Raw genomic sequence first — 14,749 nt, 5'->3', positions numbered from 1 at the left:
CTCAAGATGTTGTTATTTCAAACCTGCATTTATTGTTTTTTGTTGCTACCTTGGGGTAGTGCAACAAGCTGTAAAGACATCATTAACATAACGCACCTTATGATATCACCTTAAAAGTTTAACAGAGAAAATGTGTCGCCAAACAGTGGCTTATTCACACATCCAGCTGATACGGAGCTTTGTTTGGCCACTAACTCCTTTGTCTGTCTGCCGTTTGGTGCTTGGCCGGTACAGTCAAGTTTTTTTGTCTGTCTGCTGTAAGCGGAAACAATAGTATTAATAAAACTATTAGTGTCAGTCGCTGAAATGTTCCATAAAGTTGCAGGAAACTGCCGTCAGGTTCATTATTACAGAAGTGACCCCTCACATTCCATGTAGTTATTTGATACATTGTTGTAAAAATATTAATAATGGACGCTTGAACAGAAGAACATTTTAAAATATTTAATTTCCATCTAGAATGAATCATTCAGTGTTAGAAGTTTCTGAATGTGGACAAAGATCCGGTTCTGAACCAAAAGATGAACACTTGTTAATTTTTTAGATCTCCTGCTAGATTTCCGAGCTCAACCAATTCGGTGCATACTATTTAAGAATGAATCCTTGCTGCAGTGGCCCACGCCTTCATCACTATCCTGTAAAGGCATTATTCTCACATTCATTCAGGTGATATGATTTAATTAGGTTCTGGGTTGGATCAAAACACACACAGAATACCATGGTGAAGAGGTCGTTTCTGCCTCCTGCTCTGTATTTCCTTTACCCAGAGCCATATTGTGACAATATGTGACTTAATAACAATATATGGGCAACGTGTGAGAAGATTTGTCTGAGGATTCTGGTCTCAGTCTGCGTCACTGCTTGTGTATGTTGTTTCGAGCAGGATCCGGGGCAGAAATGACAAAGTAAGCATGAACTTGCACTTTTGTGCTTATGTATTTGTTCCTTGGCTTGTAGGCTGCCAAGTGATAATCAGTGTTTAACAGGGTTTAGGTGGGAGAAAATCTGTCACATGGCGAATCTCTGGCAGAGCCTGTGTCTGAATCAACAGTTGCTGTAATGAATAGAGCAGGTGGCTTGCATTTTTTAATTCTCACTTAAATGGTTCCTAGACCAGTGTTTACTGAATATTCAAAGCCGTCTGTTACACTTCCAGAGACATCAGGACTGTGTTCAGGAAATAAAGATGGGCTTGAGGACATTTTCATTTCCAACATGTAATATTATAAAAGTGTTTTCATGTGAGGTATTTGGCGCATCTGTTTGGCATTCAGTGAATGGATTGAGTTATTAAAAGTTAAAACAGCATGAGTTTGCTTTTATGGAGCATATTATTGGAATAACACAATAAATAACATAACCTGATTATTTGCCTTTATTCCATCGAAGAAGACAAGTATTTTGCATTCACACATTGTGGTACATAACCTGTGTTTGTCATGAGCGCTGTGGCTTGACAGTAAGAATAAAGGCCGCTCCACTGCTTTCCGACAGGTCCCTTAAGTAGCAAACCTTGTCGCCATGACTCCACATCAGACCCATTGATGAACAAGTGTGAAGCAGAAGGCAATTCTGCGTGGAACGCTAGAAGGACGGCGAGCTCTTTCATAGTCATTTAAGCACAGCACTTGACGTAGATAAACCCCTTGAGGCAACTCACCCCATTTCACTCCAGCAATGCCTTTTTTCTACTCTATTTCCCCCACTCCATTTTCCTTACTCTGCTTCATTCTTTAAGTATGCGTCCGACAGACACCAGCTAGGTAGCAGAGAACAGCTGTGCAAACATTATTCACATCTATTCCGATGTAGAATGTAAATCACGTACATAATATATAACACAGTATATGCAGAGAATACAGGCAAATAACAAGGAATGAGAATGAGAAACACAATATGTGCAAATAATATTAATGAAAATGAATTAAATGTATGATTAATGGCAGAGTATTGCACAATTGAATGATTATACGATTCTTATGCAGTGAATCGTTAATACACATAGGAGTAATCAGAAATGATGGGGTGAAATAAGTCCAAGGGCCAGTCTATTGACTCAGAGTGTCTGACACGCACGCTGTTGCCCCAGAACACAACAGCTAACTGGACAGCACTGACTCATTTAACATCCTCAGCATTGTCCAGCGGATGTTGAAGGACCTCAGCCTCCTCAGAACATAGAGACGACCCCGGTCTTTCTTGTAGAGGGCTTCAGTGTTCTTAACCCAGTCCAGTTTATTACGGCAGCAGGACGCTGTATGAGGCATTGACTCAAAATATACTACAGTAGCAATGTTGATTGTGATGAAGAAACATGTCATCCAGTGCAACTACGTGGCTCACTGATGTGTTTTCAGTAGTTTTGGGACAAAAATGGAAAGTGCAATAAGTTGCCTCGGAGGGCTTTACAATCTGTACACATACGACATCCCTGTCCCGTGACCTCACATCGGATCAGGAAAAAGTCCCCAGAAATTTGAAAAAAAAACTTTCAGAGGGAAAAAAGGAAGAACCGTTCGGGAGAGCAAGAGAGGAGGATCACGTGTACAGAATGAACAACGTAACAGAATTACAGCACATTCAATGAACATGACAGACATGATATGAAGCTGTGGCAACACAATACATATTTGTTGGATCAATTTATTGTTGATTTTGGTCTTTTGTTGATGGTAACAGAAGTCTATTTATGTCCAGCTTTATCCCTTAACTGTGATTTTAATTTCCCTTTCCTCCCTTACTTTCTTGCCTTGACATTTAAGAAATACTTTTGTGCGTTTGCATTGTGTTTAAATACTGAAATAAATGAAGGCATATCAAGTTATTGTTTCTAAATGCTGCTGAACACATGCACGTATTCAGACTTCCAGGTTTCACTTTAGTTGTAACGTCTGAACTGTCGCATTGAATGCAGAACAACAAGAGCAAAACTGCTGTCGCCTTTACTGACAGCAGTGTAACCAAGTGTGACTGATGTGTAATTAAAAAGCTTCTCTGTTAAAACAAAAACTACAGTTAGCGGGAGCTGGCTCGAGAGGAGTTAGAAATGTCTTCAAAAGTCAATGTCGCTAAGTGAAAATCTTGCATCTCAAAATTGTGAGCTTTTCTGAAAAATATTTTCTCTGCTTTAATCTAATATCTGTCATGATATATCAGTGTTCCACCGCCTCATGCCTTTCAATGCAAACTTAAGCAAGAGCAAATCAATTTTCCATGCTCTCACATCACGTTGACTGTGTACCGATTTGTATGTTGTAACATGACAGATTGCAGTCACAGCTTCTAATGTAATGCTAATATAGCAGATTACAGATTCAAATGGAATAAGAAAGAAGGCGATGTTTGATAGATTTACATAAACGGGAACATCAGGTCACCTTTGTTATATTATGTTAGTCGCTGGTGTTCCACGTGCCATTTTCAATTCTATTTGATATATGCCAGGTTGTTGAATACAACAGAAGAAAAGAAATGAATTTGTGTGTCACTTAAACATAATGAGTGGTTTCCATATGTATGAGAACACAGTAGTAGTGCCCAATCTTTGATGGAGATGCCAGAAACTGAATGAGTAAATAGAAAGATGACCAGCTTTCTTGAAGTCACTGAAAGATGACAGCTTACCATCAGAGGGACTTTACTTGTCCAGTCAGCTGGAAGGCATTTTTCATAACTGTGTGTAACATGCTCTATTTGAATATGTCTTCATATCGTTCTTCTGCTTCTCAAACAAATACTATTAAGTTTGTAATGAAACATAAATATGTATCATACAGACAAGTGCCATAATTAAACATAAACAGCAAACGGGCAGACATTGAAATAACATACCCTATTTTTTACACTGGAAAGGTCAGTCTCAGCCTGATTATGAATGCAGCATCAGTGTGAGGTGTGACTTGTGTTTTGACAGACTGCCACACTCTGATAGCAAGTCGCCCTCATCTCAGCACCAGAGTTCACATCATCTTCCTAAATTATCCAGCAGGAACACGTTTCATTCAAGTATGCGGAAAAACAAAAAATTCCCAGCAGTTTCTCTGCTGGACTGAACAAAATTATTCCTGAAATGCTGAGAGGAGCACTGACTCGGGTTAGAGAGAGTTTCAGAAAGGCTGAGTAAAGTCCCGCAGAAACAAACTAGTCTGTAATGAAAGCTGTTTCACACAGAGAGAGAGAGAGAGAGAGAGAGAGAGAGAGAGAGAGAGAGAGAGAGAGAGAGAGCTTCAAAGTGGCAAAGTTATGAGCCATAAGATTTATTTATATCACATGGGAATCTGTGGAAGAAATGTACTGTTAGTCAACTGTACAATACGGAAACAATTGTGTCATGTCTGCATCAAACCCGCTTGGTGAAGCAGCGTCTGTGTGTTCTTATGCCAGCATTGTGAAGTGCAGTTAGCAGTGATGCTAGCCAGGACTGGCAGTGCAGAAATAATGCCAAGGGAGACGCTTCCCTCTGCCTTACTGGCTGCTCCATGAGCTACTTTCTCTTCCCCAGTCTGCACTCAGTAGCAATGACTGAGAGGAGGCTGGATGCCGGTGGCAGTTTTGTTCAAAGTCCTGCTCTGATAATGGTCATAACTGTAAATGTAAATTGTGTCTTGAATTACTCTTTGCAATTATATTTGTAGGTTAAAGAAATAAACATATTCCATTTGAAAAGACTGTGTGAAGGGCACTTGTGGCCAATCAATACGATGTGTCTTAGCAAGAGGGGCCTTTTCTCATAGAATAGAGAAAATGGCCCGCCATTAGCGCGGTCCTGGAGTGGGTATCCTGATATCACTTCTCCGTGTTTAACTTTCCATCCCCTTCTACTCGAGCCCACAAGACAAGGAAATGAGCTGTGTATTTCCCCGCACAGTGCTGCTGAATGTCCTAGTTAGGAACGTTTAATATTAATGGCTAGAAGGAAGGTGTTGCTACAAAATGATGCTCACAGTGTTTAAGCAGCTGATGCAGTGTTGTTAACCCACTGGGAGCTTAGTGGGCCATAGCTGACTCCTGGAAGGCTTCCAGATGGAATAATAGGGGCAAACTGTGTGATAGTAGGAGTCTTTAAAAGGCTGTCCTCGTACTCCCTGTTGGTCCATTTGCTGCACTGTATTATTGGTCCTATTCGCTGGTGAAGTGGCAAAAAAAAAGCAAGCCGGTCCAGGCCAAGACTTTGGCAAGAGAAGGAGAAGAGGGATGCATAGAAAGCGTGGCTGCTGGGGAAGCAAGGCTTTATGCGTCTCAAAGTATTATGTCCACTCATTGCTGATTGATCTGTTTTCTTCTTGGGCAACATGCTGTGACAAACTTGTTTCATGTGAAATGAATTTGAAATGAGTTTGACACCCTGCAGTGAAACTCAACTTGTCTTTGAAACTCAAGCTCGCACTAGACGAGCATTGAAAAAAAAAAAAAATGTTGAACAACATTTTGCAGGCTTAGTAAAGAGAAATGTAATTAGCGACACAAAATGCTGGAACCGTGCTGTTTTTGTGAGGACTGGTGTTCTTGGTTCTCTGCTTTAAAATGGCTGCAACATCAGAGACAATGATTCCTAAAACAATCCAATTTGGGAGCGAATTCACATCTCAAACATATTTGGGAAAAGCATACACCATTTAAAACCAGATGGCAGATCTGTAGTAAGCATCTATAGTTGTTGCCAATTTGCCTGAAATAAAGCCAAGAACCTTTATTCCTCCAAATTATTTGGCTCAGTGACAAATTTGCTGCTTTGATGGCTTTGTGGTCTGTCATGATATAATTATATATTCTTTCTGTCAGTTAGTCAACCATTGGCTCTTTGAGCATCATGATCCAGTTTTAAACTAAACTAAACACGGACCTGCTGGATTAAGTTTGGTTGTAGTGCTCAAAATAAGAAACATTTTACCAAAAAAGGGAAGAGAAACGTCATTATGCTAGTTTGCATTTTGGACTGTAACTCCTAAACCATAGACTCCTGGACAGAGTTGAGACTTTGTGGCTCAACACAAATCAATTACATGTTTGTTATCAACTCATCCTGGATGGGTTATGAATTCTGATTTACATTTTTCATTTATTGTTTTTATATATTTGACCCAATTCTGATCTATTTTTTCAGTTATTTCAGTCCATTTGAATTCTCTTTGGCTGTGTCAAAAAATCCCTTCACTTACTCTCTGCCATAACATTTAAGTGTCTTTGGGTGAATTCTGAATGTGAAATGTATGCTGATGATGCCCTTAATCTGATTTAACTGCTGACTGTAGATTAAATTATTAACTGATTATTATTAACTAATTACATAGTGTAAAAGCAAACAAAAATCTATTGACAGAAAGGATATGTAAGTAGAATGTGTAATGTAATCCCTCAATGTTATATGCATTTCATAATGATGTTAAGATGTGCTCCAAACTACCATCACTAGGCAAATCATTAAACAGCAGATATTGCACAGTAGCCTCAACCACCCAATTTGTACATTAATAACAATAATCATATGCTTTATTTTTGTATAACATAATTGGACTATTGTCATGCACAAAATGGCTGTTAGAAAATATACTAAATGTCAGAGTGATGAGACATAATACAAATATCTGCCTCGGCCTTAAAAGTGTGTCGCACCACGTTTAGCTGCTCTGTAAAGAACCGTGCTCACTTATGGCTGTTATTATCTTCCTGTGTTTTGACAATGTGTTTCCTTGTGCCTCTTTTCCGTGCAGTGCCCTGATTCAGCGTGCAAACAGGATCTACTGGCCTACCTGCAGAGAATTGCCCTGTACTGCCATCAGCTCAACATTTGCAGCAAGGTGAAAGCTGAGGTTCAGAATCTGGGTGGAGAGCTCATCGTGTCCGGGGTAAGTCGATCCATAAGAACAGTGCATGGTCAGCTTCACTATCGTTGATGCTCTCGATAGACTTTTAAGCTTGAATCACTTGACCTAAAACATGTTCCATGCTCTGCATGCGGGTGGGCTAACTTTTTAGCTAATGGTCATGATGAGGATTGGAAGACCAGATGAAGGGTCAAGCAGAATAAGACTGATGCAATTATTTCAGACCGATTACCATCTTAAAATACTAGAAAGATGCATTACAGGCCTTTTTTTCCATTTGTATTTTTCATGCTTCATGAATCATATTATCAAATTCCCATTAGTCAATTATCCCATACTGCTTGTCTTTGACATGTGTGGCACATTCTCCATTTCAAGCTCTCAGTTTTACTGAAACCATATTCAGTTTACAGCAATATATTATAGTTTAACTAGAATTGTCTCCGCTCAACTCTCCAGTATACTTTTGGTTAAATATGAAAAAAATCCATCTGCAAAGCCAATACTTTATTATCTAAGATGGATTTAATATATTCATAAAGCCAATAAATACTTTTTGATTTAAATAAAGGTAAAGTTAGTCAGATGTGAGATGTTTTTCCTTTAAAAAACAAAATAATCTTGTAGTGAACTGTTAATGGCTCATGTCATCATAATTGTGAGTGTGCATGCATGTATTTTATCTAAATGTTGTGTTGTCCCGGTCTCATATACCTAATCAGTGTGTGCTCAGATACTCACATTATCAAAATGATCAGATATAACTTTGTATTTAATGTCAATAGCACAAAAAAACAAATCACAACTTTGCCTGAGAGGGCTTTTACAATACCCTCTCTCCTTCGACCCTCAATTCAGAGAAGGAAAAACTGTACAAAACAAACTCTTAAACAATCAGGGAAAAAGTGAAAAACAGCCATGCAGTAGAGCACACTGTTGAACACACTGTTGAAGTTTGGGATTTTCTATAAGGAGATAAAAAAAAAGGGCATTGGTGCATTCCTACTGTTTTTGACTTTCTTATTAACTGCTTTAGTATTATTTATTCCTCTAATTAAAGTAAAACATGACTTCCTTGTGTCTTGTTTTGATACAGTTCCTGATTTCTCAGGACTCTATTATAATTTGTCTCACATGAGATATGCAAGCCCTGCTGAGATTTTAACCTTTTCATGGTGGCCAGCTGGAATCCACGCTCATTAAATCTAAACAGTTGACTTGTCCCAGTGTGGGGTAGGAGGAGGCCCACTGGCCGCCGACCCTTAAATGTCAGCCAAACAAAACAGACGGAGACAGAGGTACACCTGACCCCTGTCTCTGCTAATTAAGATCTGCTAAAATAAGATGTCACATAGCGAAGGCCATGTTTTAATTCGGCTTAATTGACAGTTTTCCTCACAGACCTCCTACTATTTTGGATGTAGCTAATATGTCCTTATATTCTTGGTGAGTACATGAAAGTGCTTTTGAAGTCAAGTCACTTTTTCTCCTTCCAGACTTTTATGGCTCGACCCTAAGTCTTTATCTCTTTCTTCTCTCCAACTGTCTTTGCCCCTTGTAGCTGGATAGTGCTACTTCCCTGATCCAAGCAGCCAAGAACCTAATGAACGCAGTGGTGCTGACTGTAAAGGCATCTTACGTAGCATCCACCAAGTACCAGAAGGTGTACGGAACAGCAGCCGTTAACTCGCCCGTGGTGTCTTGGCGCATGAAGGCCCCTGAGAAGAAGCCTCTGGTAAAGAGGGAGAAGCCTGAGGAGTGCCAGACGCGTGTGCGACGAGGCTCCCAGAAGAAACACATCTCCCCTGTCCAGGCCCTCAGTGAATTCAAGGCCATGGACTCGTTCTAAGCAACAACAAAAAAGTAATGCTCACCCAAGGAAAACATCAAAACATGACGGTGACAAGTTGAAGAAAAAGTTCCTTTTTACATTGTGTTAACCCACCTCTGTTTTTCCTGTGTGTGCTTGGTGACACCTCAGGAGGACTTCAGTACATATTAAATCGCCAACCTACAGCTCCTGGGAAAACTGTGGGCCTCATGGCCGACAGGAAGCCGGCACACACCCAACACTATTTATCGATCTTAATGTAGCTTAATATGTGAGAGCCAAACACAAGTACTTTTGAAAATATGGGAGTTAAAAAAAGAAACATATCAGAGGAGGAATAGTGGCAATTAAAAAAAAATAAAGTGGCAGTTGATATAGCTATATCTTTAACTTGCTACTGACTGGCTGCTTGTATACACATTTAAACTGTCTGAATGGAGACTAAGGAGTTATTCTGAAGGGAATATGTCAATGTTGGTATTATCCCTCTAGATATTTTCTTTTTCAATTTGAATGTAACCTGTAGTGCTAGGAATTATTTATGTTTAAGATACCTGGAAGTGTTGGCATCCAAGTAGTTTCCTTGTTCCTGATGACTATAATAATAATCCATATAGTGTTTTTTTCCAAAGCACACTTATGGTCTATTGTATTGCCTTTTTAAATTCAATTTATTTAATTATTACATCACTAACTATTATGACCTTGATTGGAAGTTGTGTAGCGTATAAATATAGACAGAGAGGTTTGACTAGTTGTGGTTTGCTCAGAGAATAGAAATCCCTGCATACAGTACCTTTATATTCACCCTTCTCTAATAAATCCTCAACTTGATCCTCATGGTTTCACGTGTCTTTCTTACTGTCAGTAGCTATCAATATGTGTGTTAGTATTACAGCAGCGATGCCTTTTATTAATCTAAAGGATCCGACATCATCATTGGAGATGTCCATGCAAGACCCCCAGATGAAAAGATTCCAGGGAAGAAAAAAAATCAATGAGTATTAAAAGCTTACAAGAAAAGGCATATTGATTCAGGGTCACAGGACAAGTTCCATTACTTCACTGTGATAATTGGTCTTAGGTCAGCACTGTTTCTGCCATCTTTGTGATATTTTACCATGTTCTGCACACGGTCTGCCACGCTTTTCAACACAAGTCATTTTGACGTGCACAATACCTTTTTATCCTATGGTAACGGCAATGTCGACTCTTTGGTTTAGACTCAACAACTATCAGATGAATTGCCAAAATGTTTTTGTACAGATATTATGATCTCCAGAGGATTCATTCTACTTAATTTGGTTATTTTTTACTTTTTCTCGGGCACCACAAAAAGGTTTAATGTTTACTTTTTTCCAGTGAAATATTTTAACATCCACACAATTTGGTACAAACATTCCTGGCTCCCAGATGATATATCCTAATACCTTTGTGTATCCCCTGACTTTTCCACTTAAACCACCATGAGGTTGACTTTTTAAGTTTACGTTTTTAGCTTTTAGTGTTTAGTTTTTGGGGGAAATGCTTTAACAACTGTAGGATAGATTGCCATGCAATTTGGTCCGCACATTCATGTTCCCCCTGTAATTAATTGCAAAAATAGTGATTATATAGTGATGGTGACTCTATCTAGCACCATCAAACATCAGCATGTTAGCAAACATTGTTTGCCATCCATCTAATGAACAGATCAAGCTGTATCTATTGCTCGTGGTCTCACTGGTCACTACTGACTCCATGTCAAGGTGTGTAAGCCAGTATTGAGTCCCTGTCAATTTCTCTTAAGCCTACTGAGTTGTTGAAGGAAAGAAAGAACTGATTGGGGAAGAGGAAACGCAGTGAGATAGCTGGGAATCAACTAATGTCGGTCAGCAAGACAAGAAACTCCAAAATGCTCTGTGCTCTGAATGTTAAGGTTTGAGATCTCTAAAGGAAAAGAAAGTAATTATGAATACTACAAATGTGAAGTTTGTATAGCTTGCCTGGTCTTTGGGAAAGCACTGAGACCTGGCTGCGACCTCACTTCATGCGTAGTGATTCCAGTAAATTAGTTCATTTTTAGAGACAGTTGAATGCATTCTTCTCAGATAATGACTATCAAGTCCCTACAGGCATCTCCGGCACACCATGCCATTAAACAGGGAGAGTAAATCAATTGATTGCTTAACACGACCTTGATCCCTCATGAATCAAATCAAAAGCATCGACAAGCATAATTGTCCCAATAATGGCACACGGGACACTAGTTTAGATAATGCAGCAGTTTAGTCACTGATAATGAATAAGGCTCTTTATGTATCCTTGTTGTACCGCTAATGGCCATTAAAGACAACATGCATCAAGCATCCGTGCATCACCAAAGTACTCTGTGTTTAGGAAACAGGGCCACAGGAGCGGAGTTTTAACACGGTCCAGTTAATGAAGGGATCAATTCCTGGCTGTGGTAGTGTCTAACTACAATAATCCCTGTGTGTATCCATTGCTACCCTCCAATAAAACATGGCATGATGGCTGACGGCCCTAAAACTAAATAATGATGGTATAGCAGATATGGCACTGCAGTATGGGATATTGGTGTCTTCATGGGATGTGCTGTATTAAAGGATCAAAACAGAGTTCAAGTCTAGTTAAACAAACATCCATTCAACCATAAACATAGACGGAGAGGAAAATGTCTTACAAGTCCCAGAGGCAGAATGGCGAAGAACAGCATACAACCAGCTTCTGCATATGTTGTTTTTGGCTTTCAGTCTTTGGTGTCAGATGCCTTCTGACACTAAACACACTGGAGACTCTGGCCTCTGCACAGATGGACATCAGCACTGGAAAGAAACCTCTTTTACGTCTGTAAGTTTATAAAATGCGATGCAAAAATGTAATCAGAGATAATGTACTTGAACAATCTTTGACCTGATGTCATGGTAGAGTGTCCTATTTGACCTATTTAAAGGTTAAAGACCAGAAAGGTTGTCAACTGAAGAGAAACATAACGTTTGAAGTACAGCTGTAGTGCCCTTAGTTCTAAAAATGTGGCTCAGGAAAGGCATACATTCTTCAGTTTCAATTGGTTTCCCACATATGATCAGAAACGTTTGTGATACAACACACTTAGATAAATATTCTGCAGTGGAAGTACAATTTCAGTATGAAACCTTTTGACACATGGTGACTCCAAATGTATTGCATTCCGTTATGGGGAGAAATGAAATAAACCTCAAGCTTTGCCTTCTTTATTCATCAATATTTTTAGCTTTAGATGTTCTTCCAGGAAAGGGTGAAACTTGTTTAAAATGTTCTGGAGCAACCAGACAGCTGAGGAGAGTGCATAACTTTTATGATTTCTTCAGAACGCTGGGATATGCTCTGCACATGTCATGGTAAAATGCACACACACATCTCCTCGTGCCAGTAATTATTTTTGCATGCTCCCTTCGGCTCCAACTGAACTCCTTGACTGGTCTGAGGAAGTTAAGGGGCATGCAATTTCAATGAGGCTGCCCAGATTCAGACTCCTCTGCCTGACTCATTCTATATTTTCTTTAATCTGACTAAGAATTATTGACGAGGGGAGAAAAAGATGAACTAAAAGCTTAGAATCTGATCTAAGAAGCTTCCTAATGGTCAGTGACGAGCAGACTGAGCGAGCTTATTGCAAACTAGCAAGCTTTTTAGTTTGGTTGCTAACAGTTCACGCTGTTTTTTTAAATTACATATTTATGATATCAACTTCTGTTTCATAACTAGCAAACCATTCATCTTATGTGGATGAAAGTGAGTAATGCAACATGCAATTTTACAAGCCGAGGTTCCAGTCAAATGTTATTTTTGTTAACACAGGGTTTACTTCCGATTCCAAATTTCATCAGTACCAATTTATGAAAATTATCTCATTCTACAACATTTGCAGGTGTCAATTTGAGATTGACATGTGCAAATGTAGAACGAGATAGGTTAAAGAAGTATTGACGTCATGGCACGTAAACAATGTGGAAGGTATGGTTATGGTAAGGCAACTTAAACAACTGCTTAAGATTAATTGGAAAGATGGTCATTTTAAAGATGGTGAACTTTAACCGGTGCATTGTGAGCCACCCACCACACCAACCTCCACATCTTTTCTAGACACATTGTACTTTTTCAATATTAATTTGATACCAAGGGATAGTGGTTTGTATAAACTGTGCATACTCTGAGATATGTGAAGGATAGTATGAGATACACATTTGGAACTGTATCGCAAGGTCAAGTCAAGTAAATGTATTTATATAGACAGCAATCAAAAATCAGAAATTAGCCTCAGGGGATTTTACGATCTGTTTACAACAATGTCTTTGATCTTGCCGGCAGTGTTGTGCAGACGTTTCTTCATGATCCACCGGACTTTAAAACTCAACCACTTTTATTCAACCCACATATCACTGCAGATCCATACCATAGGAGGTGTCAGAGAAGTGCTGGAAGTTTTATCTGAAATCTGATGCATTAACAACAGAGTTGTGATGTCCTGCCGCACCAGCATCCAGAAAGCTTTTGTAATGTCCATGGATACAGTATGTTGAACAGCTGAAGCAAAACCACTAGCTGCCTGATACATGTTCTGTTCACTCTGGATGCTGCCAGAGGACACTGCCTCGCTCAGGCAGAACCTCCCCAATTACCTTCTCAACGGGATGGCAGTGATGGACAGTCTGCAGGGGAGAGGGCAGTGGTCACAGCGCTGTCTCCAGTTGTAATGAACATTGTAAGAATGTGGATGGAGACCAAGACCATAGTGTTGAAATGACCTTTAGAGTGATTGACAGTTTGGGGATGGGGGGCTGATATTTTGTCAGTTTCATTCTCATCAGTACAGGAGGGTGAGAGATGGGCCGTGTGAATGAGGGGTACGTGGCCGTAAGTGGGGTCCCATTAAGGGTCATGTGTTGAGGAGGGTGGTGATACCTGGCCTTGGGTCTTCCTGTCACACCTTTGTCACACCAGGTCTAGAGAAAGCTGACAGAACTACAACACTAGTGTGTGGGGTTTGTTGGATTGCTCCGTGTAGAGATAAAATAGATCATTGTTAGATCACTTTTTTATATTCAGTATCAAGTTAATATTAATATATAAATGTGAAGTGTTTTTCCTAATTATAAAGATATAGTAAAACATCCTCATTTTCATTTGTATCTTTTGTTTCTTTTTTGCACTGAATGCAACATTTAGGCAGTTTACAGAACCACCGACTTACAGTCTTAGCAATAACACATTTCATTCAAATTGTCTCTTGTTTTCTGTTCAGCCATAGATGTTCACATCAGCAGTAGATCTACAGCAATAATGCAGCAGTAAGCTAAACTCAAAAGGTACCATCCGTGGTTAAGTTAGCCACTTTCTTCCAGAGTGCATTCACCCAAAAAGAGGGAGGGCATAGGTGTCTTGGCCCAGTTACGGTGATGACAACTCACATGAACCAGTGTCAGATGTGGCAGGGAGTTCGGTTTGAAGAGGACAAGTAGTTTGAGTGTGACTTTGTCGCTGACTTCTGAAGATAAAACATACAGTAGGTTTAAAATAGGTTTCAAAATGATGCATATCTTCAGGCTGTCCTTTGGGCTTGTTGGCTGCACCTGATTTTCATCAGATTTTTCTCTGAAATTGAACAAAGCTTTGATACATTTTAGTCTTTGTTCATATCACATGGTTTTCATCAGCAGTCAAGTTGAGAAAACACGCTTTGTCTTCATGTTCTTTTGGTGTGTGCGTTGCCTGCTAACCCTTCTCTGCTGGCCTAAACAGAATCAGAAAGTTATGGCTATTTTATAATTTAATTGTTTTTCACATGTATTACAATTACTTTTCCCGATCAGCTTATTTTCTCATTGCACAGCTCCTGTCTTCCTCTGTTGCTCTGCTTTCAGCCTGCAGCACTGCTTTCAGTGCAGCAGGCTTTCATCCAATCAGATTGTTTCTCTATGTAAGCAAAACAGTTTAACCAGGCCTTTGCAGATTAAAGTACACAGGGAGTGAACGTTGTGGCTGATTGTCACAACGTCTTCAACAAATCAGATCTTTAGTTTAACAATCTGGGTGTATTCTTTGACGTGCCAGG

At 39.5% G+C, this 14,749-nt stretch overlaps 1 protein-coding gene across 4 annotated transcripts in view; it reads left to right on the top strand.

Moving 5' to 3' along the window:
- Nucleotides 1-9,458, top strand: part of ctnna2 (catenin (cadherin-associated protein), alpha 2) — a gene marked incomplete at its 5' end in the record, with an annotated part of 275,443 nt that extends 265,985 nt beyond the window's left edge. For 3 of the 4 annotated variants that reach the window (XM_079220174.1, XM_079220173.1, XM_079220172.1), the window contains 2 exons: nucleotides 6,711-6,845; nucleotides 8,386-9,458. In XM_079220174.1, the coding sequence (XP_079076300.1) occupies nucleotides 6,711-6,845; nucleotides 8,386-8,673 (423 nt within the window). In that variant the 3' untranslated portion in view covers nucleotides 8,674-9,458. The remainder of the gene's footprint in view (nucleotides 1-6,710; nucleotides 6,846-8,385) is intronic. The other variant, XM_079220175.1, reaches the window with a different exon arrangement.
- Between the last annotated feature and the right edge of the window lie 5,291 nt (nucleotides 9,459-14,749).

Source organism: Taurulus bubalis (assembly GCF_910589615.1).
Source record: "Taurulus bubalis genome assembly, chromosome: 6".
Lineage (NCBI taxonomy): Eukaryota > Metazoa > Chordata > Actinopteri > Perciformes > Cottidae > Taurulus > Taurulus bubalis.
This window is presented reverse-complemented; position numbering and strand designations above follow the sequence as displayed.